Source organism: Protobothrops mucrosquamatus, unplaced genomic scaffold, assembly GCF_001527695.2.
Source record: "Protobothrops mucrosquamatus isolate PMUCROS unplaced genomic scaffold, P.Mucros_1.0 scaffold63, whole genome shotgun sequence".
Taxonomy (NCBI): Eukaryota; Metazoa; Chordata; class Lepidosauria; order Squamata; family Viperidae; genus Protobothrops; species Protobothrops mucrosquamatus.
Window position 1 is genome coordinate 781352 of NW_015386442.1, and position 22784 is coordinate 804135.

At 36.3% G+C, this 22784-nt stretch overlaps 1 protein-coding gene across 1 annotated transcript in view; it reads left to right on the forward strand.

Moving 5' to 3' along the window:
• PPP1R12A (protein phosphatase 1 regulatory subunit 12A) overlaps positions 1-22455 on the forward strand; it is a 78234-nt gene extending 55779 nt beyond the window's left edge. The window contains exons 16-23 of the mRNA XM_015812036.1: positions 73-191; positions 1335-1400; positions 4273-4289; positions 8298-8424; positions 8796-8900; positions 13702-13749; positions 17182-17232; positions 20918-22455. Of these exons, the coding sequence (XP_015667522.1) occupies positions 73-191; positions 1335-1400; positions 4273-4289; positions 8298-8424; positions 8796-8900; positions 13702-13749; positions 17182-17232; positions 20918-21004 (620 nt within the window). The 3' untranslated portion in view covers positions 21005-22455. The remainder of the gene's footprint in view (positions 1-72; positions 192-1334; positions 1401-4272; positions 4290-8297; positions 8425-8795; positions 8901-13701; positions 13750-17181; positions 17233-20917) is intronic.
• Positions 22456-22784: the final 329 nt, after the last annotated feature.

A 22784-nucleotide genomic window follows, 5' to 3' on the forward strand; every position in this document is an offset into this window, starting at 1 on the left:
ACTGCAATAGAAGTTATGTGTTAGAATGCTTTCAGAACGTCTTTAAATCATTAACATTTACTACTTATGCAGAAACAGACAAGAAGGAAGAAGAAAAGGAAGAAGATAAATCTCAAACAAAATCGATAAGAGAAAGACGGCGGCCAAGAGAAAAACGAAGATCAACAGGAGTTTCTTTTTGGACTCAAGATGTGAGATTACATTAAGCTTATCCCTAAATATGCATTTTGAAACAATTTAGAAGACTTGGATGTTTTCTAGTAAATGTTACAACATGAGATATTGTATGTAATGTGCATTATGTTGTGATGTCCATATTCAGAGTAATATGATTATATCCAGTGATCAATTCCACATCTGTAAAGTAGTTTAACTGTTGATCATCCATCTACTTGCAAGCGATAGTTCTTATATGAGCAACCCTTAAATTATACAATTTTTCAAGTAATGTTTAATTTGGTTGGTAGCCATTGCCTTATATAAGTGTGACTTTAAAACATTATTTAACAATATAAAAAAGTTATTCTAAAAGATGTGGTATTAGTTGTAACGTAATGTGATAAGGGTGAATTGTTGCAAATTATAGGACTGAAGCTTAGAGAGGCAGAAGATATATTTATTTTCATTATGAATTATATATAGTATAGTAAATTTATGTGCAATAGAAAATGCTCAGTTGAGTAAGATTTTTTGGACAAAACTGAGCTGCTTAGATATTAATGTATTAACAAACATTCTAAATATGAGTTTGGATCACCTTAATATTTATAAACATTTATCATGAGTTCTATTAAATTCTGCATTCACATGACATAATTTTCTCAGCTGTGTTTTCCTTATGCCTCAAGTATCTGCTCTGGAGAGTCTTCCAACAGTCTGAACCAGATCTGAATGACACATTGAAAACTGCATGGAACATTAAATCTATTCATGCAGAAATGTTCATTCTGCTAACAATCAACGTAGTACATTCCACTGTTAATGAAATCTGAATAATAATTCACTGAATAGTGAATTTGTATATTTTATTAAAAATGAGTTTAAATTATGGATTATATGCCTGATAAAATAAATCATGTCAAATGTTACAATAATGAGGATAAATAATTAAATTAACTAATATAACTTGTAAGAAAGCGAGATGGCAAATATAGAATATTGCTAGTACACCACAATTTGTACATAAAATGTAATGTAGATTTTAAAAAAGGTTGCAGAAAGAAAATGTATTAGAAAAAGTATCAAGCTACAAATATTGGTTAGAACAGGCCACTTCAATATCCTCTACTTTTCAGATAAAATGTGAATTAATCTCAATGAATTTTCTCTGTTAGAGTGATGAAAATGAACAAGAACACTTGTCTGATTCAGAAGAAGGAACAAATAAAAAAGAAGCACAGGTAATTTTTATTCTCCTTACATAAAATATAAAATCCTGTATTTTTCCTAAAGTGTTTATCAAATAAAAATGTGCCTCCTGCATTCATACCAAACCAGTATATGAACAGAATAGACAAAGCTGTATTGTGTTGCGCTGCAAATAAGGTGGTCCTCGATTTACAACAGTTTGCTTAGTGACCGTTAAAAGTTATAAAGACATTGAAAAAGCTGACTTATGACTGTTTTTCACATTTGCAGCCATTGCAGCATCCCCAGAGTCATGTGCTAAAAATTCACACGCTTGGCAATTGACTCATATATATGATATTTATAGTGTCCTGGGGTCATGTGATCACCTTTTGCAACCTTCTGACAAAGTCAATGGGCAATCCAGATTCACTTAATAACCATGTTACTAATTTAAAAACTGCAATGATTTACTTAATAACTGTGGCAAGAAAGGTTTTAAAATAGGGCAAAACTCACTTAGGAAAAGAAATTTTCAGCTCAATTGTGATCTTAAGTTGAGGACTATGTATTCTGTTTCTTTTTTAAATTTCTAACTTTATTATGAATAATTTATTATGAATAATTGGTTAATTGATTAATTTTTAATCTAACTTTATTATGGATAATGAGTTAACTGAAGTCAAATATTTTTATTGTATATCCCATAAATTAGAAAAGATAATTAAACAAATATATAAGACAACCAAATATCTAGCTCTACAGTATTTTGTCAACAGTATAGTCAAATGTGCTTATCTGATTAACTTTCTTGGGATAAGAATTAAATCAGGAAATATCATTTTTTCCCATATAAGGCCCAGGAGAGTTGTTCTTTTAAAAAAAACATACCGTAATTAACATACTTTTATCCTGTTTCTTTTTGTTGGCAATCCTTATCATACCATCTGGACCAGAATTATAGTGTCTTAGAACAGATTGTGAAGAGGTTTTAGGGACGCACAAAATGTTCTGAAATGAATCACTTGAAATTGAAAATATCCCATTTCAGAATTGAGACTCCCCAATTTTGAATGCCAAAGAATAATTTAAGCCTTGGAAGAATATTTTAAGTTTAAAACATAGTATGTTGCACTAAAAATGTAATTATTTCATGTTCAAAGCACTTTTAACATGGAGATGGCTCTGAAATATAGATAGTTCAAATCCAAACATATTGCATATGCCTCTTCCTTCCAATCAATGGATCTATATCATCATAGTAGAAGTGCTTATTTTCATAACTCTCATAGTTATCATGGCATGTGGTATTTCTGGACATATTAGAAAGAAATATATCGAAGCATCAAAAAATCTTAAATAAAATTTAAATTAAAACCACAAACTTATGTAATTAGGTATGATGCCAAAGAATATAAATAAAAAACAAATGTAAATACAGAATTGAGAGCCAGCTTGGTTTAGGTGTGCTGGCCTAGAACCCAGGAGATTAGTGACTTTGGGCCAGATACTCTCTCAGCCCACCTTGAATAAAAGGCAGGAGTTTTGGGTATGGCTCTACTATTGCAGTTAATATTCCTATGTTTTTACTTTTTTTATATTGTCCATCTATCTATCTGTTGTGTGTCTATGTATGTGTGTGTAACATAGAACATTTACTATTTATTCTTTTAATTAATGGATGTACGCTACTCAGAATAATTTGTTGTGATAAGGGAAAATTTATCAATTTTTATTTGATAAATAAAAATATTTGTTGTCTTGAATTGATCAAAATGTGTATTTTTAAAAGGCAGGATAAAAATCTTATAATAATAATACTAATTCAGGAGATGACTATGGCAACTGTGCTTGCTAATTCAGTTGATTTGAGCATTAGAGCCAACACATGGAAGCAAGCCATCATACTCCCCATCTTTAAAAAAAGGAGACACCATAAATGAAAAACCTACCATGGAATTAATCTACCCTCAGTCTTTAGTAAGATATGAGCCCTGATGGCACAGTGGTTAGAATGCAGTACTGCAAGTTACTTCTGCTGACTGACAGCTGCCAGCAGTTTGGCAGTTCGAGTCTCACCAGCTCAGGGTTGACTCAGCCTTCCATCCTTCTGAGGTCAGTAAAATGAGGACCCAGATTGTTGGGGGCAATATTCTATAAACCGCTTAGAGAGGGCTGTGAAGCGGTATATAAGTTTAAGTGCTATTGCTATCCATGCCAGTAATTCATCTTCAAATACAAAAAAACAACAAATGGGCTGGTTTCTATCAAAACCAGGCTTCTTATGACCAGATACTTGATACTACAAATTGTGGAAGAATGATCTGATGTGGCAAATTACTCATCATAGTATTTACTGACTTTATGGCTTCCTTTGACAGTATGTATCAAACCAGTTTTGGAAAGCACTGGCCATAAAAAATCATGTAGCTCAAAACAGAACAGTAACTTACATCAAAGGTGAACTGTCAGAGGTCTTCCCTGTCTGCACTGTGATCTGCCAGGCATGTGTCCTGTCTATTGCTATTCAGTACTACAATATGTACCATCATGGAAAAAAAAAATCAAGTTAACTAGAGTTCTAAATTTTAAGGATACTTTGGGCCTAGGTACTTTAAATAATAACTTTTAGAGCTATATGGCAAACTAACTTTGGATTGGAAAACTCTGAAACAAGTGCTTTGCTTTGAGCCAAGAAGTATTTCATTATATTATTTTTTTAAGTAAAAAGATATCATTGGGCATCGTGGAGACTTTCTTCCACTGCTCAAACAGTCCTTGCTGTTAATCTTATTTAAATGGTATATGTTCAGTAGAATCTATATTTTTTTTCAACTCGTTCTAGAGTTGTGTTCACTCTGTGAATGTTTTCTCATTAAATATAAATGTAATTTACTAAACTTACTTTATTTCTTCATTTTTCAGAGTGATAGTCATTCAAGGTATGTATTTTCATATTTGGATTTCTTTATTATATAATATAAAATTATATATGTATTGTAATGCTATAAAAAGCTTTAAAGAAACAAATATGCTCAATCAAAAAATTATATATAAATCCATCTAATTTAAACATGACAATATTATTATGCTCTAACACAGACATTTGCCTTGTAGGATCATAATCTTCAGGGGATTATAAAATGTTCTATTAGTGGCAAACAAAACATCTAGTGAAATCTGATAACAGTAGTTTATCATACATAAATCATCAAGATTTTAATTATTGTTATTGAATATTGTCAGACCTATAGTTGTCTGATACAACACATGCTTAGTCTGAAAATATATCTTCAATTAGTCTTATTTTCATGTAGGAATGAATTAGATAAATAAGTAGATTGTATTTTGCATTGTAAAATTTCCAAGCAAAGAGAAAGAAGCAATGGGGAAAACTTGTTTTTCAGGGGAGTTGTTGCTGTTGTTGTTGAGGAGGCAGGACAGGTAATTCGACTTGAATACATACTTTAGTCACATTATAGTTATAAACATTATTTTATAGAAACATTTCTAATTTTTCCGCAAATGCAGCTACATGAACTCTCAATTGTTCTTGTTCAGGAGAAAGCAGGCAGGCAGAAATTAATGACAATAGACAAAACTATCAACATTGTAAGGAAACTTATGTGTTTTGCACTTTGTATTTTCATCATTTCATTTTGTCAAAAGAGCAAGGTTGATAGTACATACTTTGTCCCAAAAAATTGTTGTATTTTTTTGTTGTGTTGTTGTGTAAACTTTTTTTTTTAATTGAGGCACAGTATTAGCAATTTCTGTTTTTTCTAGTTTTATTTTTTTCTTATTTCTAAAACAGAAATTTTACCTATACTGAGAAAAGTTTGAAGATTTCACATTATGCCTTGCTTTGATTTAATTTCTTCCATACATTAGCAATTGTATGATTCTCTTACTGTTTTTCTTTGACACTCATATCTTTTGTTCTTGCTTTCAGTAAATATTGGCCATCATTTAGCTCAGAGGTTTTGAAAAAATACATTGTCCAAACCTCAACTTTGTTTTTGTTGAAATTCATTATAAATAGAATGGGTGGAATGAAGTAAAAGAATCTAATTGTAGACTTTCCTGTTTCAGTTGTGTTTTCCAATTGACTATATGTTGCATTTTATTGTATGAGGTGTCACATAAGGGTCGATGCTCTCTCCTTTCATATTTAACATCTATATAAGATTACTGAATGAGCTCATCCATTGTCATGGCTATTTATTTGTACATCTCTGTCTCTCATAAATTAATCAGTGCTGTTGATGCTTATCCCAGAGCCTGGGAGCTGAATGGGGAACAACAGGCTTTAACTAACTCTGGCAAGCCTAAATGGCTCTGGATTTGGGGTCTGCCAGTTCTGGGACTATGCCATCTTTAGTACTACATGGTGTTGCATTACCTCACAATGGACCCTGTGCATAACTTCATAGTCCTTCTAGATTCACAACTCCTGCTCAAAGAGCAGATGGCCATTCTAGATATGAGCCATTGCAAAACATTGTGTTGTGTAGCAGTTGCGCCTGTTCCAGGATCACAAGGTCTACACATGATTATTTATGCCCTGGTCACTTCCCAGGTGGACTACTATAATGGGGCTGTCCTTGAATAGTATCCAGAAACTTCAGCTGCATGGGCAGTTATATCTGCCACTAGAATGGTACTCATTGCACATTTGCTCTGCCTGCTGCATTGGTTGTCAAGTCCAGTTCATGGTGCTGGTTTTAACCTTTAAAGCCCTTCATAGGGTATGAGGAGCCAGGTTATTTGAGGGACCATCTCTTCCCAATTACATCTGCACATTTCATCAGGACCAGCAGAAGTATGTTGTGAATCCTGTATGCTAAGGAGTTACATCTGGCAAAAAAGAGAGGTAGCAATGCATCTGTGCTATTATTCTGATAACAAAAGGCAACACAACTTTGTTATATTACTTGCAATAAAACAAGGTAACTTGTTTCTGGTTATCATTTCAGCATGCTAGGTAGGAATAGGTAGCTAGGTAGCACAAAAAACTGAACACATTGTCTTTTGCATATATAATGTAAACCATGGGTCTTTGTGATGCCTGATTTCAGCTGTGAATACTTCGATATTTTAAAAGACTTTTTTAAACCTCTCCTTTATTAATTTTATAAATAACTCAAGGCAGAGAACATACAGTGAGGAAAAAAAAAAATTTGATCCTCTGCTGACTTTGTACGTTTGCCCACTGACAAGGAAATGATCAGTCTATAATTGTAATGGTAGGTTTATTTTACAGTGAGAGACAGAATAACAAAAAAAATCCAGAAAAACTCATTTCAAAAAAGTTATTAATTGATTTGCATTGTTATGAGTGAAATAACTATTTGACCCCTTCGCAAAACATGACTTAATGCTTGGTAGCAAAACCCTTGTTGGCAATCACAGAGGTCAGATGTTTCTTGTAGTTGGCCACCAGGTTTGCACACATCTCAGGAGGGATTTCGTCCCACTCTTCTTTGCAGATCCTCTCCAAGTCATTAAGGTTTCGAGGCTGACAGTTGGCAGCTTGAACCTTCAGCTCCCTCTACAGATTTTCTAACTGATTAAGGTCTGGAGACTGGCTAGGCCACTCCAGGACCTTAATGTGCTTCTTCTTGAGCCACTCCTTTGTTGCCTTGGCTGTGTATTTTGGGTCATTGTCATGCTGGAATACCCATCCATGACTCATTTTCAATGCCCTTGCTGAGGGAAGGAGGTTCACACCCAAGATTTGACAGTACAGAGCCCCGTCCATCGTCCCTTTGATATGGTGAAGTTGTCCTGTCCTCTTAGCAGAAAAACACCCCCAAAGCATAATGTTTCCAGCTCCATGTTTGACAGTGGGGATGGTGTTCTTGGGGTCATAGGCAGCATTCCTCCTCCTCCTGCAAACACGGTGAGTTGAGTTGATGCCAAAGAGCTCAATTTTGGTCTCATCTGACCACAACACTTTCAGCCAGTTCACCTCTGAATCATTCAGATGTTCATTGGCAAACTTCAGACGGGCCTGTACATGTGCTTTCCTGAGCAGGGGGACCTTGCGGGCACTGCAGGATTTCAGTCCTTCACAGTGTAGCGTGTTACCATTTGTTTTCTTGGTGACTATAGTCCCAGCTGCCTTGAGATCATTTACAAGATCCTCCTGTGTAGTTCTGGGCTGATTACTCACCATTCTCATGATCATTGAAACTCCATGAGGAGAGGTCTTGCATGGAGCCCCAGACTGTTGGGAGATTGACAGTTATTTTGTGTTTCTTCCATTTGCGAATAATTACACCAACTGTTGTCACCTTCTCACCAAGCTGCTTGGTGATGGTCTTATAGCCTATTCCAGCCTTGTGTAGGTCTACAATCTTGTCCTTGACGTCCTTGGACAGCTCTTTGGTGTTGACCATGGTGGAGACTTTGGAATCTGATTGATTGATTGATTCTGTGGACAGGTGTCTTTTATACAGGTAACAAGCTGAGATTAAGAGCACTCCCTTTAAGAGAGTACTGCTAATCTCAGCTCATTACCTGTATAAAAGATACCTGGGAGCCAAAAATCTTGCTGATTGATTGGGGATCAAATACTTATTTCACTTATTAAAATGCATATCAATTTATAACTTTTTTGAAATGCATTTTTCTAGATTTTTGTTGTTGTTATTCTGTCTCTCACTGTTAAAATAAACCTACCATTACAATTATAGACTGATCATTTCTTTGTCAGTAGGAAAACATACAAAATCAGCAGGAGATTAAATATTTTTTTTCCTCACTGTACTTCCTCTTCCTGTTTTCCTCACAACTACAACCTTGTGAGGTAGGTTGGATTAAGAATGACTGATCCAAAGTCACCTAGTCGTCTTTCATGCATAAGTCTGGAATAGAACTCATAGTTTCCTGGTTCTAGCCTGGTGCCTTAACCATTAAACCAAACTGTCTCTCTTTTCATTTTAAAGATATGACACAGGGTCATATGGAGATCGCTGTGATTCAGTACTAGGACGGACCGGTTACAGTTACTTGGAAGATCGTAAATTATACACCAGTAAACTAGAAAAAGAAGATACAGCTGACTTTAAAAAGGTATATGATTGTGATGGAGTAGCATATTATATCTTTTCCATTGTTCTGAAATAATTCTATATAGTTTGATATATACATACATTCTGCCCCCAAATTAATTACTGTATCAAAATAAGGATATTTGGAGGAAGGGCATTTGGTTATTTGGGGGGAGGCATTGACTTGACTTGATACAAGAGAGAACTGCACATACTGTTTATCCATAAAGAGAATTGCAGAAAATATGATATGTTCCCATTTGGGGAACATAATGTCCTTGCCATTATAAATATAAATTATTTCAGGAAAAACTCTAGTCTTCTTTTCAGGCAATATAGAATTAGCTTGCAAGTTTGAAACAATATTTTATTTAAAAAATCTGTACTGTTTAGCTTTATGAACAGATTATAGCTGAAAATGAAAAACTGAAAGCACAGTTGCATGATACAAACATGGAATTAACGGACCTTAAGCTGCAATTGGAGAAGGCAACTCAGGTTTGTACATTTAAACTTTCATTGGTAAATATATTGGGGAGAATCAAGTATAGAGTAGTAAAATGAATAGCATTTTTAATGAAATCTTTTATTGCTTTAAGCTTGCTTAGTGGGGAGGGGCAATTCAGTATATTGCATATAACATATCAGAAAAACTAAAGTGAGCTTTACTCCATTTGCATGGAATTGGAATCCATGGTAACTTTTTAACATTAGGTTTGAAAAAAATTACACAAATTGTCAAATTTTATGATTAGGCAATCTTATAAATGGCTTTATTTTTGTATTTGTGATTTAATCATAAATCTGTTTATAAGTTCAGATGGCATAGGAAGGGATATAAATCTGAAAACATATTGAGTTTATTACGGATTAAAGATTGAGGGAATTAATGAAGGATACATGGTGATGAATGCATGGGACAGACCATTTTTTGGTAATCTTAGTTGGGAAACTGAAGTTGGGGGAAAAATGGAAGACAAGATGAGAAATAATCCTCTCCTTATTTAGTGACTGCAATCTGTTCCTTAAATCAGATATTGGTTGCTAAGTGAATATATGACTCAGAAAGAGACATGCTGCCAAGATCATTGGCTGTTGCCATTTCATTTAGATAAACTTCTCTCATGTAGTGTTCTGTACCTAACCCATTTTTTACCCTTCCCAGGGTGGAGAGATTGTTTAAACAAGCTATTTCTTTCTGAGCAGTTTTTTTCCACAGCACAGTGTTTCCCTAAAAAGTACTAACTGCAAGTTAATAAGTTCAATTATGTGACCTTAATTGATTAGAACCCTCCAGTGCTGCCTGAAACTGACCAGACCTTAGTCAGTTTTGCACTGAAGACTCTTGTCAGGCGTAAAATTTGGTCCTAATATGCACATTGGTCTTTTGGGAAATGATTTCTATTATTATTTTAGTTCCTTGCACAGTCAGCCAAATGTTCAGCCTGGATTTGGCATTTTTATCTATCTATCAAGTCCTTCCTAAGGATTTGAGATAGGTAGATGTGGATATTTGATAGTGTTATAGGTATTGTTGCAGGATGGAAGCTGTTCTGAGTAAAGCTGCCTTTTGCTATTGACTGAGGGTGAATTTGTCAATGTGTATGGAGTTCTCCAGTTGTTTTGGGATTGCACCCAAGGCACCTATTACTGTTGATACAACCTTTGCTTTCTTTTGCCACAGTCATTCTGTTTCTGTTTGTAGATCTTTGTATTTTGTTATCTTCTCCAGTTGTTTCTCTACTAATCTGCTGTCTCCAGATACTATCACGTCCACTATCCAGACTTTTTTTACTGTCTTATCGAACAGTTGTTAAGTCTGGAGTGTTATGTGGCAGGTGCCTATCTGTTTGCATTCTAAAGTCCCAAAGCACTTTAGCATCTTCATTTTCAATTACTTTCTCTATTTTGTGGTCCCATCATTTCTTGTTTGCAGGCAAATGGCATCTTTTGCAGATTTTCTAATGCACCATTATTGCTACTTTGTAATACCATTATTTGTAGTCGGTCTGTGCAGTCTTGTACGGCAACTAACCAGGTGGTCCACTGTTTCTTCAGCTTATTATTATAATTACTATCATACTTCAAACAGTCACTAAATGAGTACCTCTAAACAAAGAGTGGCTGTACATCAGCTCAGAAAGAGAAAAGTATAACTTCTATATGTAAAAGCCTATGTGGCTTAATTTCCAGGTATTTCTAGAACTGTCTCCTCTAAGTTGAGCTTGTCTACCTTGTTTCTTCAGTATCTTCCTTTAAGTAGTCCATGAGGGAGGGTTTTTGAGTGGCATTACCCTCTTTCTATATGTGAGAATGAAAAAAAAATGTTTTATATATTTTATATGTTGTACTGGTACATTAAAATAGTCATTTGTAATTCTCAAAGCAAATGTAGAGTTTATCTTTGTGGATTCCAAGTGGCATGATGTTAAAATATAAGAACTGTGCATATAACTCTTATCCCAGAGTGTAAAACATATAGGAGTGAATAGTACTCAATACTCACCTACATAAGAATGTTTCTACATTCAGAAATAAGCATACATTGGCCCTTGGAAGGAGAGGTAGAAGTTCATTGTTCCTAGTGCATTGAACCTCTCCTTGTATTTTTAGCAGAAGCAGTTATGCTTGTTCCGAAGCAGCAGTTAATGCTGGTCTATGGTCAGTTAGTGATACCGTATTCCAAAGAACAAGTTCAGAGGATTATAAAGGATTAGTGTCAGAGTTTTGTCATTGCTACTTGCACTGACTGCTAATTTAGGTGAAGAGGATCTAAACATGAATATATCTTCATTAGGAGGTTTAAATCTCTCTGTAAAGGTACTTCCTGGCATTTTAGGTACAATTCCAGAATTTTGATTTGATTGGTTACATAGAGCACATGATATGCTACAGGTAATCCCGAATTACGAATGTTCACTTAACGCTTGTTCGAAGTTACGCAGTCAGCGCCTACTGCGGTTTACAAGCAAGTCCCAAAATTACCAATATCACAGCAGTTGTTCGCCCGTACCAATGACTGCAGAGGCTCTGCAACATTCACCCTATTCCCCTCCCCATTCCCCACAACTGCTTCCCCCTCCCTTCCTGCCTGGCGGGACTCACCTTGCAAAAATCTGTCTCCTCTCTACTGTGATTTCTTTCTCTTTGAGGGAGAGGAGAGTTGGCTTGGAAATGCTTTTCGCGCCGACAATGGAAGTTCCTGGGTGCCGTAATATCGGGCGAGTTCAAACACCCATTCTCTGCAAAAGAGATCATGGCCCCTGGAAGCTTCCATTCTCCGGGGGGAGGGGAAGTGTTTGCTTTGTTTGCATGCCTATGGGAAAAAGCGTGGAATCTGAGTTGGCCAGGTGCAGGAACCAATGGCATCCATAGCCTGGGTGCACTGCTCGCTCGCGTGCATCAGCCTTAGTTTGAGGACAGGAAGGAAGCTTTCATCTGAACGCTGGGGAGGGGGAATCATAGCTGCTCAGATAGCTGCCACCGCCAGGGGATTGGCAGTGGAAGAAAGTGGAGGTGCAGGAGCAGGATTGCTCTCAAACAATAAGACCCGGGTGCACTGCTCGCTCCGGTGCGCCGGCCTTAGTGAGAGCAACCCTGCTGATGTGCCACCGCTTTCTTCCACTGAGAGCCTAGAAAGCTAAGCCGCTGCCACTCAAACACTTTTTATCTGAACGGAGATCAGACAGAGATTTGAAGCTCCGTGTGTGACTGCCAATGGAGTGCTTCAGAAACGGAGAGGAACAGTCCATTTCTGAAGCACCCCATTGGCACACATATGGACCTTCCAATCTCTGTCAGGTCTCTGTTCAGATTTGTTTCAGCACCTATGGGGCAATTCAAAATGCAGGAATTTGCTGCGTTTTGAAGTTCCGTGTGACTGCCAATGGGGCACTTCAGAAACGACAGTTTGCTTAACAATGTAACAATGGCACTGAAAAAAGTGACTTATGACCATTTTTTATACTTATGACTGTTGCAGTCATGTGATTTACGTTTGGATAGCAACTGATTCATATTTATGATGGTCACAATGTTTCAGGGTCATGTGATCTCCTTTTGCAACCTTCTGAAAGCAAAGTCAATATGGGAAACCCGATTCACTTAACAACCGTGTTACTAATTTAACAACTGCAGTGATTCACTTAACAAATGTGGCAAGAAAAGTCATAAAATGGGACAAAACTCATTTAACAAATTTCTCACTTAGCAGTATACATTTTGGGCTCAATTGTGGTCATATGTTGAGGACTATCTATACACCCATGTACCACACTTTTAATGGGAAATTTGTGCTTATTTCTCTGACAATCTTTGCACTGTTCTATCCCCTTCTCTCCTTCTGCTTGTCTCAAAGAAATCTCTCCTCTTCTCTGTCTCTCTTTCTCTGTCCCCTTCTCTTTCCCTGTCGTCTTTTTTTTTCTCTCCTGCCAAAACCTCCTCCTTTTATATCCTCTCCTTTCTTCCCCCCTCCTTCTTTTGTCTTCGGTGCAGCTGCAGCTGACTCCTCCTCCCCAAGGCTGCGCTCTGCTCCCGGAAGTGCCAATCAGCTGGAGCCCCGCACCAATCCTGGGCACTCAGCAGAGCCTCAGCAACACCACAGCTCCAGCTGACTCTCCCATAGACCTGTTTGGCGCTGCCACCGCTTTAGCTCATCCCTCCGCTACACTTTTACACTTTTACAGTGCTTTTCAACCCGTCGTACATGTACCACCTGCCAGGTGCCGAAGTACCACCAGTGGTACGCGTATCACAGGTTGAAAAGCACTGGTCTAGTCCAACCTCTTCAATGTGTAGGAAAACCAAATAAACTATTCATGAGAGGTGACTGTCCAGCCTCTTAAAAACCTTCAAAGATGGAGAACCCACAAGCTTCATAAATCAAATATTTCACTCTTATAACTTACTGTCAAGAAGTTTTCCTTATATTTAAACAAAATCTAGATAGCTTCAATTTATACCTTTTACTGCTGGCCATAGAAAATATCTCTTTCAATTTCCATTGTGACCCTAGAAAATATGTCTTGATCATTTTGTTGAGTTATTGTATCCAAACTTTTGACCCCTACAACTTAAGTTTTTCATCTTTTACTTTTCCTGAAAAAAGCATAATGTTGTCTATTAAGGTTACATTCCTGGACTTTTATAATCAGTAGGAAATGTCCACCTGAAATTCTGGTGACCATGCTACCCGACACAAAAAAATGTTAAAAATAATAGTAATGCAACAACCTATTTAATTTTCCCTGATTTCAACTTCAGTTTGTTGTGAAAGCATGCAATCGCTTATGTATTTCAGAGACAGGAAAGATTTGCTGATAGATCTCTGCTAGAAATGGAAAAAAGGGTAAGTTTTTTTAAATTTTCATTTTAATCTTTATTGTTGCTATAGTGTAAATGTTATAAAATAGTAAAATGGAAAAGAATAAGGATGTACAAAATACTCCATTCATGAACTGTACACTGAATGATATGTGACCGAACTGAAACATGCAGTTTTAGGTGTTTTGGTCCATGCATGGAATAGAACATGGCTGTTCCAGGCAGAGGCAGTTCATGGAAGGAGAGGAAAAACCCAAGCAGCCATGCTGAGATGGTTGAGGGGGAAAAAAAGATAAATTACATGCTGCTCACATTTTCTCTTTTCTTCCCATTCCCTCATCTTCTCAGTGCATTTCCTTTTTCCTTCCCTTTTTCTGTCAATACCATTGATACCCCAGTGTAAAATATTCTCCTAGTGTCTTCCTGCCCCTTCCTTTCCTCCCTTCGGCTAACACTGATGTTCCAGTGCTCTTTTCATCATCCCCAGCCTGCTGGGAATCCCTATCCATTGCACTACATTTCTAGAAGCTCTTCCATGACAGTACTTCTCAACCTAGAATGTTCCTGAGTATCAATTCCCAGATTCATATGGCCTCAACTATGGACATGTGCTGTGCAGGCCAAGTCTGTTGACTTTTCTTATTAGCTGAAATGAATATAGAGTGCATTCTGTGATACGGGACAATACCATCATAAACTTATGGAGGAGGGAAGGAAGGAAAGATGATAAGAGAAGCTAGTAAAGTATGCTACATTGGAACATCAATAGCCACATCTGAGAGGAAGAGAGGGCTGCAGTTAGTGGGCCTGTGTATATGCTACTTTGGCAGCTTCTGAAGGGAGAGAGGAGATGATGCACCAGGATTCACCCTATCCAGATTTCATTTTGTCTGAAACCTCAAATAATCCCAAAAGTGCTTTTTCAAGAGGCAGTTGGACTTTCTTGGTTTGATTAAAAAAAAAAAATATTTCGCTTCTCATACAAGATGTTTCTTCAGCTCTGAACTGAAGAAGCTTCTTGAATAAGAAGTGAAACATTTTCAAAGAAAAACAAGAAAGTCCAATTGGCTGTTGAAAAAGCCCCTTTGGGACAACTATAACTTGGATGACTGAGAATCTTCATAGACAACCCCAAATAATTCACTTAGAAGAACTTCTAGAACCTGGTGATTTGTTCCAAGTTCAAAACAGGTTTTTTTTTCTGTTTTGCTCATGCGCCTAGAGTAGGGGTCCCCAACCCCAGTCCATGGACCGGTACCAGTCCGTAGCATGCCAGAAACCAGTAAGGCCCCATCTGCGGGATGCAAGCAGCATCCGAACCTATACCCCCTCCTGTCCGTGGAAAAACCTCTCTCCATGGAACCGGTCCCTGGTGCCCAAAAGGTTGGGGACCTCTGCCCTAGAGAATAGTTTGAATTTATTCAGATATTATAACTAGATAATTTTGTGATGATATTTGTTACAAATTTATTATATTTCAGAATTTGAAAATTTTAGCATTTTAGAAAGTTTATGAACAGTATTTCCTTCCCAATGAAATATTTTCTTACCATAATTATAGAATGCTAAAATACTCTGAACATAGCTTAATGTAGGATTTCCATTTATAGAAGTTGTCAAATGCATTTGTGTTCTGCAGACTGTATAAGCAATTGCTTATACTTGGATAAAATTCAATATGAATAGTGATTTTGACCAAGCCACATCCAATAGGTCTCATGAAGCAATATCAGCAGATATAGAAACACAGCTATGGTCATATAGGAATGTCACAGTCACCAGCATGATTTTTAAGAGCACAGTGGGTAGACCAGGAATTTTAAAACTTTTTCAGGCTATAGCACCTGTTGTTATAAAACTGAACCCATGATCAAGTGGCAAAAGTCCAGTGGTAAGAAACTGGCAATAGAGCAGAGCATATGCTTATGGTGGTTTATTTATACAAATGCATATATTTCATATTTTTCCCTTAGTCTTGTGTGAAACCCGAGTTCTCTTTGAACCCAGTTTGAAAATCCTAGATTAGATAATAGCAGTATAGAACCTTTTAAAAAATTAATTCCAGTACAGTAACAGTACAGTACAGGATAGCTTTTTAGCCTAGAAAAATGTTCTCTATTTATACTTCTAAGATATGTATTAATATAGAATACAAAATATGTATTAATATAGAAACTAGCAGACAGAAATTTTATTTCAGTCATTGACCAATAAAACTACATTCAATAAAACAAACAACAAGAAACTATCACTAACAACAAGAACTATTAGCAACCATTTGTGGGCAAAGCTTATATCCTATGCAGCAAAATTTTGCTACTTTTAGAGAAATAAATTTATCTTGATTTTTTAACTTGTGTAAATGAAAGTTATCAGGGGGTTCCAGAAATTTAAATAATTTCAATACAAAAGAACATGAGCTGTAATTTCTATGGTACCCATATCACAGGAGCAGTATTGGTTTTCATATGGGGTTTGCCTATATTTCCCTTCCAAGATAGCTGTGGGTATTATAAGCCTTATAAACATGTAGCCTTTTTTCAGGCTTATGCCAATTAACTCACAGTTACTTATCACTGCTACACATGAACATATTTTTAGTAACTCATTTTTTTACCAGCTGGTTACATAACCAGTTGGTTTAGAAACCAGTAATAGTGGATCATTACTGTATTACATTATTTAAGTTATTTTCTTAATAACTTGGGGAAAATATGCCAGCAAATTCACTTAACTATGATTAAACTAAATTCAAATGATTTGTATCTGAAAGGTGACCGACAAGAGTCAGTATCTACGGGGCGGTATGATCTAACCAGAGTTTTACACACTCAGCTGATGCTGCTTGTTTTGCATAACACTGTAGAATGCAGATATTAATGTACACTTTGCAATAACCTGCTTTTCTCTTTCACATTTGAAAATATATGAATGATAAACACAGGATTTAGCATATGCTTTTAACTGGGCTCACAGCACTGGCAGACTGTCAGCCAAAATTTGAGCTATAAAAGATTTTGCTTTTTGGTATGAATTGTAGTAAAAAAAAGTCAAGGATTCATGTGCAATATTACTGGTACACTAAAGTGTGTAAACTAACACTTGCTTGTCTGTGATAGCTTATGCTTTGTGCTTCCTTTAACTGAGTTCTTACCTCTATTGTATTTAAACTATAAAATAAAATCTAGTTAAAGGAGTAATAGTAAATGTACAATATAAAATTATTGCCTGTATACTTTTATACAAATAATTTATTGAATAGAATTCATAGAATATGATCAACATTTTGTTACATTTTCTTAATTTTAAAGTCGAATTAGTTTTTTACACATCACTGGCCTTGCAGATTTCCCCTCACCATGCTTCTGGTTAAATGTGAATGTCTTGGACTGTAGTACAATAAAATGAGAGCCATCTATCAAATTATACATTCATTATTTCAAATGCTTCACTATAGGAACGAAGAGCTCTAGAAAGGCGAATATCTGAAATGGAAGAAGAACTCAAGGTAAATGTACATTCTTAAATTCCTCCAATTTTAATATTTTTTTAAAATTTAGTCATATACCATGATTATAATTAATATTATGATCCAATATAATTCTGCTTTTGTAAAAGAAAGTATCATATTGTACCACACAAACAATTAATGGCAATACGACTTACAATCCTTAAAAGTATTCCTATAGTTTAGTTTAAAATAATACTGATGATTTGTTTTATTCCTATTGTGAAAAATTCAGACCATTAAGTTTAGAGTATTGCCTTGAGACTGTACTGAAATTGCCCATATAAGCCAAAGCTACTAAAAAGGGAGGTTTAGTTGACAGTTATCAGTCATTTTTATTTCTTATTTTGTGGGGAAAAAGATATTCCCAAGAAAACTCAAAAGAATATTCTGCATTGCTCTTTCTTTTACTCTTGCCCCCATGGAGACAAACAAGCCATATTTCAGTTATTTTTATACTTATTATTAAACTTATACCCCATTTTTCTACTCATGTGAGCGCTCATTTAGAACAATAGAACAGGATGTAAAATATAACACATTGAAATTATAATAACATTATTATCAATTACAGTTAAAAACCTGACCAAAGAGATGATAAGCTTCCTTATCATTTCCCTAAATACTAGGAAAGTGAATACAAAGTCATCTCCCATGGGAGAGCATTTCATTCTCCCTCATCCAGCTACTACTGCAGTTAGGCAGTGCTTAAGATGCTGAATGTTTCCTCGAAGTTAGAGGGAAGAAGCAGTAAAGCTGGATGTCCTCAGTGACTTTCCCCAGTTCTTTCACTTTCCCTGTGGTTTCACGTAAATGTTAAAGAGCATTAACAAGATAGAAATCTGTGAGACACCATAGATCAGTGATCACTATCAAGCAATAGTCTTCCAGCTCTGTTTTCTGGACACACTCTGATGAGGACAAGAACCATTATAAAGTAGTGCTCTTAATACCCAGTCCTACTAAGCAGCAAGAAGAGTACCATGTCAATGGTATTGAAAGCTGCTGAGAATTTGTATTCCATCCCCACCTTCCATCTAGTTGCCAGCAGTCATCTGCCAAGGTGGTCATAGCATTCTCAGTGCCATATCCCAGATAAAAGTTCTGATTAAAATAAAGATTGAGCTTTAATGTTAGAGATTCTGTGAGCCATACAAAGCTTTTTCAGTACAGATTTTGTAATTGGCTTCTTAAACAGATAGAATACATTCAGCACTTTCGTTCAACGACAGGGCAATCAATTTTCGCAATTTAATCAGAAGGAGCAAGAATCAAACAATCACATGGTGGACTCTAATTTTTTCATTCACCCTGTTCACATTCTCCAAGGCCACAAATTGAAAAGAATTTATACGAAAAGTTGGCAAAGTCACACAGTTGGCAAAGTTACCTTCCTATAATTGCCCCAACATTAAATTCAAAATTATAGATAGCAATGCTCATTTAAAAGAACAAGGTATGAATACATATCTTTCAATACTCAGCAGTAATTGTATTGCCTTTCAGTTTATCTCAAACAACCTTAAATCATGAATCTCTCTCTCTCTCTCTCTCTCTCACACACACACACACACACACAATCTGAATTACTGTCTTGTGCATTTGAATGCTCTCTTGAGACATAATCTTCCAAATGAGCTTTCAGTATAGATGAAAGTCAGTATTAATAAAAAAAAATCAGAAAATAATTTAAAAAGTATTAAATGAATTTAAGAATAAACAAAATTCCATATTTACGCAGCAAATCCAGCATACAGTATATAAAGGAGGTTGGCTACTTAATTCCCTCCTTGCTCCCTTCCTTGCTCTACTCATGAGAATACAGAGCCTTCTTAGCCCTGCCTTCTCAACAAAAGAGCAAACTAACTCTCCCAATGGACAATTTATCTTTTCACAGTACACCCAACAATCTATTTGTTAAGAAACTAATGGCCTTTTAAGTTCTAAATAGATTATTTAGCACAGGGGTCCCCAACCCCCAGTCCTTGAAGTGACACCTGTCCGTGACATGCCAGCAACCGGACCACGCAAACAAGCAAAACCCCATCAACGGTATGCAGGCAGCATGCAACACCACGCCCCCTCTGGTCTGTGGAAAAACCTTTCTCCATGGAACCAGTCCCTGGAGCCCATAATCAGACCAACAATCAAGAAGTGAACAATACCCCAGGCAAGGAACTGTCAAACAAGCTAATAGTAAACAGCCCAACCAAAGAAGACCAACACTGGCACGGCAAGCCAATAGAACAGGACTTTTCAACCTTTTCACAGATTGTACCACTTTTAGGACATGACAGTATTTGAGTACCACCAGTGGTTAGTAAGGTGTCAAAAACTTGACTAAAAAAAGTGGGGGGATTTTGGGTTTTATTGATTAGATTCATATGTTGTTATAGAAATAGCAAGTTTATAATATTATGGAAAGGTAAAAAGTTGAGGTTTAATGTTAATGCTTCCTTCTACTGCAACAGAGGAAGTCTGTTCTTTTTCCCCCTTTTTCCTCCCCACTGTGTCCTATTATTTGCTTTTGTATTTTTGTATTTTATTCTATAATCTAATAAAATATTACAAACTGTAGAAAAAAAGAAAAAAGTACCAGTTTTAATTTCTTCAGTGGCTGAATCACTTTTCCTTTGCACTGACAAATGTATGATGAATTTATCCATGTTTATTAATAGGCACCACTACCAGCTAGTTCAGGGCTCTTCAAATTTGGCACTTTTAAGACTTGTGGACTTCAACTCCCAGAATTCCTCTGCCCTCATGGCTGGTTGAGGAATTCTGGGAGTTGAAAGTGGCTAAGTTTGTAGACTCCTGAGCTAGCTGGTTTGCTCTTCCACAATGTAGTAAGAATGCACCCCCCAATCCCTTCCCTGTACCCTTAAAGACACAGGAATCAAGTGCAAAGCAAGAAAATAAAGAAACACAAACTCCATTTTTTCCCCTCTTTAAGCTGCCTCAGGTGTGTCACGTGTCACAATGTTGCAATTCTAGACTGAAAGGCTCTGGCAATTGAGAAAAGCTTTAGCTTTAAATTAAGCCTGTTTACCTTCAAAGAAAATTTTCTAAAAGCCACAGACAGATTCAATTAAAGGGGATAAAACTAATTACATTTGTTTAAAGGGATTAAACCTTTCCTGTTGTTTTTTTCCCCTTCCCCCACCCAAACCATGTTCTTTTATAGCCTCTCCTTTCCTCCCCCCCTTTTTTCTTCAGTTCACCTCCAGCTCTGAGCTGCTTCTGGAAGCGCCAATCAGCTGGAGCCCTGCCGGCTCCTGGGGCTTCTGCCGAGCCCAGACAGTCCTGCAGCTGCAGCTGCCTCTCCCTCAGGCTTGGCTCGCTTCAGCTCATTCCCCTCCCCTGCTACACTTGGCTAGCAATCGCGTACCACCTGTCATGTGGCAAAGTACCACAAGTGGTACGTGTACCACCGGTTGAAAAGCCCTGCACTAGAATATAAACTTAGAGCAAACCCCACATTTTATTAGCACTGATGATGTTACCTAGTTTGGCTCATGAAACGGCTGTAAGAAAACAGCCAAGCTCAGAGATCACTAAGGACTCCTCTGAACTTTTATTAGATGATAATATTATGTAATATTTATCTACTGTATAAAGATACTTGTTTCTGAAAAAAATGCTTTTTTGAAAAAAAATATCACAATTCTATTTTTTTCTTTTATAGATGCTACCAGATCTGAAGGCTGATAACCAGAGGCTAAAGGATGAAAATGGGGCCTTGATCAGAGTGATCAGCAAGCTTTCCAAATAGAATTTGTTTACTCACATCAGCAAATCATGGGATTGCACATAATTAGTAACTCCAGTGGACCATAGCATGGAAGTCACTGGATGCCTGGGAAGATTTCTTGGAAACTGTTGTTTTCAGATATTCTGCCAAAAGCCCTTTTACTTGGGTGTGTGTTTTTTAAACCAGGATCATATTTTCATGTGTTAAAGCAGCTGCTGAGAAGACAAAATGACTGAAAAATCTTGTTTACAGCTACTGCATATAAGGAAAGTGTTCAAGGCCTGACAAGCCTCAGATATTTAACCAGTAAGCCTTAGTTGTACATAAACGTGTTTTAAAAAAAGCTTTCTGCTATCACAGTTACTTTATTTTATTGTGTTGTCACAGTTTCTGGTCCCCCCCCCCCTTATTTTGATTTTTTTTTAAAAAAATATCTAAGTTTGGATTTGTGTGTTCCCTTCTAATTATTCATGTACCAGATTTTTTCTTTGTACAGTATTCTCACAGCTTTATATCTATAGAGACACACATCCTTTATAAATTCTACAGTGTAACTAACTAAGCCTATATTTTTCATTCATCCACCCCAAAACCAGAGCAGTTTCAAGGAACCTTTGCTTTCACAGTTGTGCAATATGCATTTATTTCTATGAAAGATGCTTTAAAAAGTCAACTGAAAATAGATTATTTGAATTTTTTTGTCTCTAGCCTCAATTGGTCACTTTTTTAAAAGAAAAGAAAATAGACTGTAGTGCAAAATATTAGATTCTATAACCTTCACATTAATTTTAGTAGGTACTGAGTGATGCTGTATATATTAATGTATATTGTTTGGATTTTTCAGACCCACATGATATGCTTGAATAAAGAAATCCTTATTTGGAAATACAGCAAATTAAACTGCCCAAAATTAAGTGAATATATATTCATTTTTATATTTTAAAGTTTAGAAAATGAGTTATGGAGCCACTCTTCAAAAATATGTCTAATTATAAAAGCCTTTTCCTTCCCAATTTTCATTTGAATAGTGTTCACTTTAATAAACATAAATAGAACATATTCATTACATTTCACATATCTGTATTTGAGTACATCCAAACCTGCTGTGCTAATCAAAGTAAACTTCAAAGGCATTTGAAAGCCCAGCCTTTCATTTAGACATGCACTGCTGTTGGCATGTGAAGAGGACCTCGGTTTATACCATCATCAAGTTAGATCATTTTATACATTTCAGTGGCCTTCTAAAAAGTTCTCCAATGAAGATAGCTTTTGTTAGAAAAGAAACAGCTTTTATATGTTCTCTAAACCTATTACATACAGTTGTCTTATTGGCCTACAGACTAATGCCTAAAAATCACGGAACAGTTCTACCGCTAAAATAAATTGTACATTGTAAAGCTTGTAGTAGCTATTGTATTATTGATTGTATACTATATTAAATGTGAATTTGTACCCCTTCATTTTAAAAGGTCATTGTGTTCTACTGCCTACTTCTTGGGGAACTACTTCATTTTGGGGTGGAAAGAAGAAGGATCAGGTTGACCCAAATCCCCTTTGTGGGCTGGGCAGAGGTGAGAATGGGAAGATTTTTTTGAAGATGTTGTAACATTTTGCTCTTACTACCAAGCTCAGGATTCTTGATTCTAAGGTACAGTACGAGGATAGTTCTGGGGTATCTTGTTACAGGTTAGGTCTTTATAACTTTAAAGATGGACATGGTCTTTCATGCTCTTAAGCTAATACAAACCAAGCAGAGAATTGTTCTACCTGAGCAACTGCAACACACTGAGAATTGTTGTGG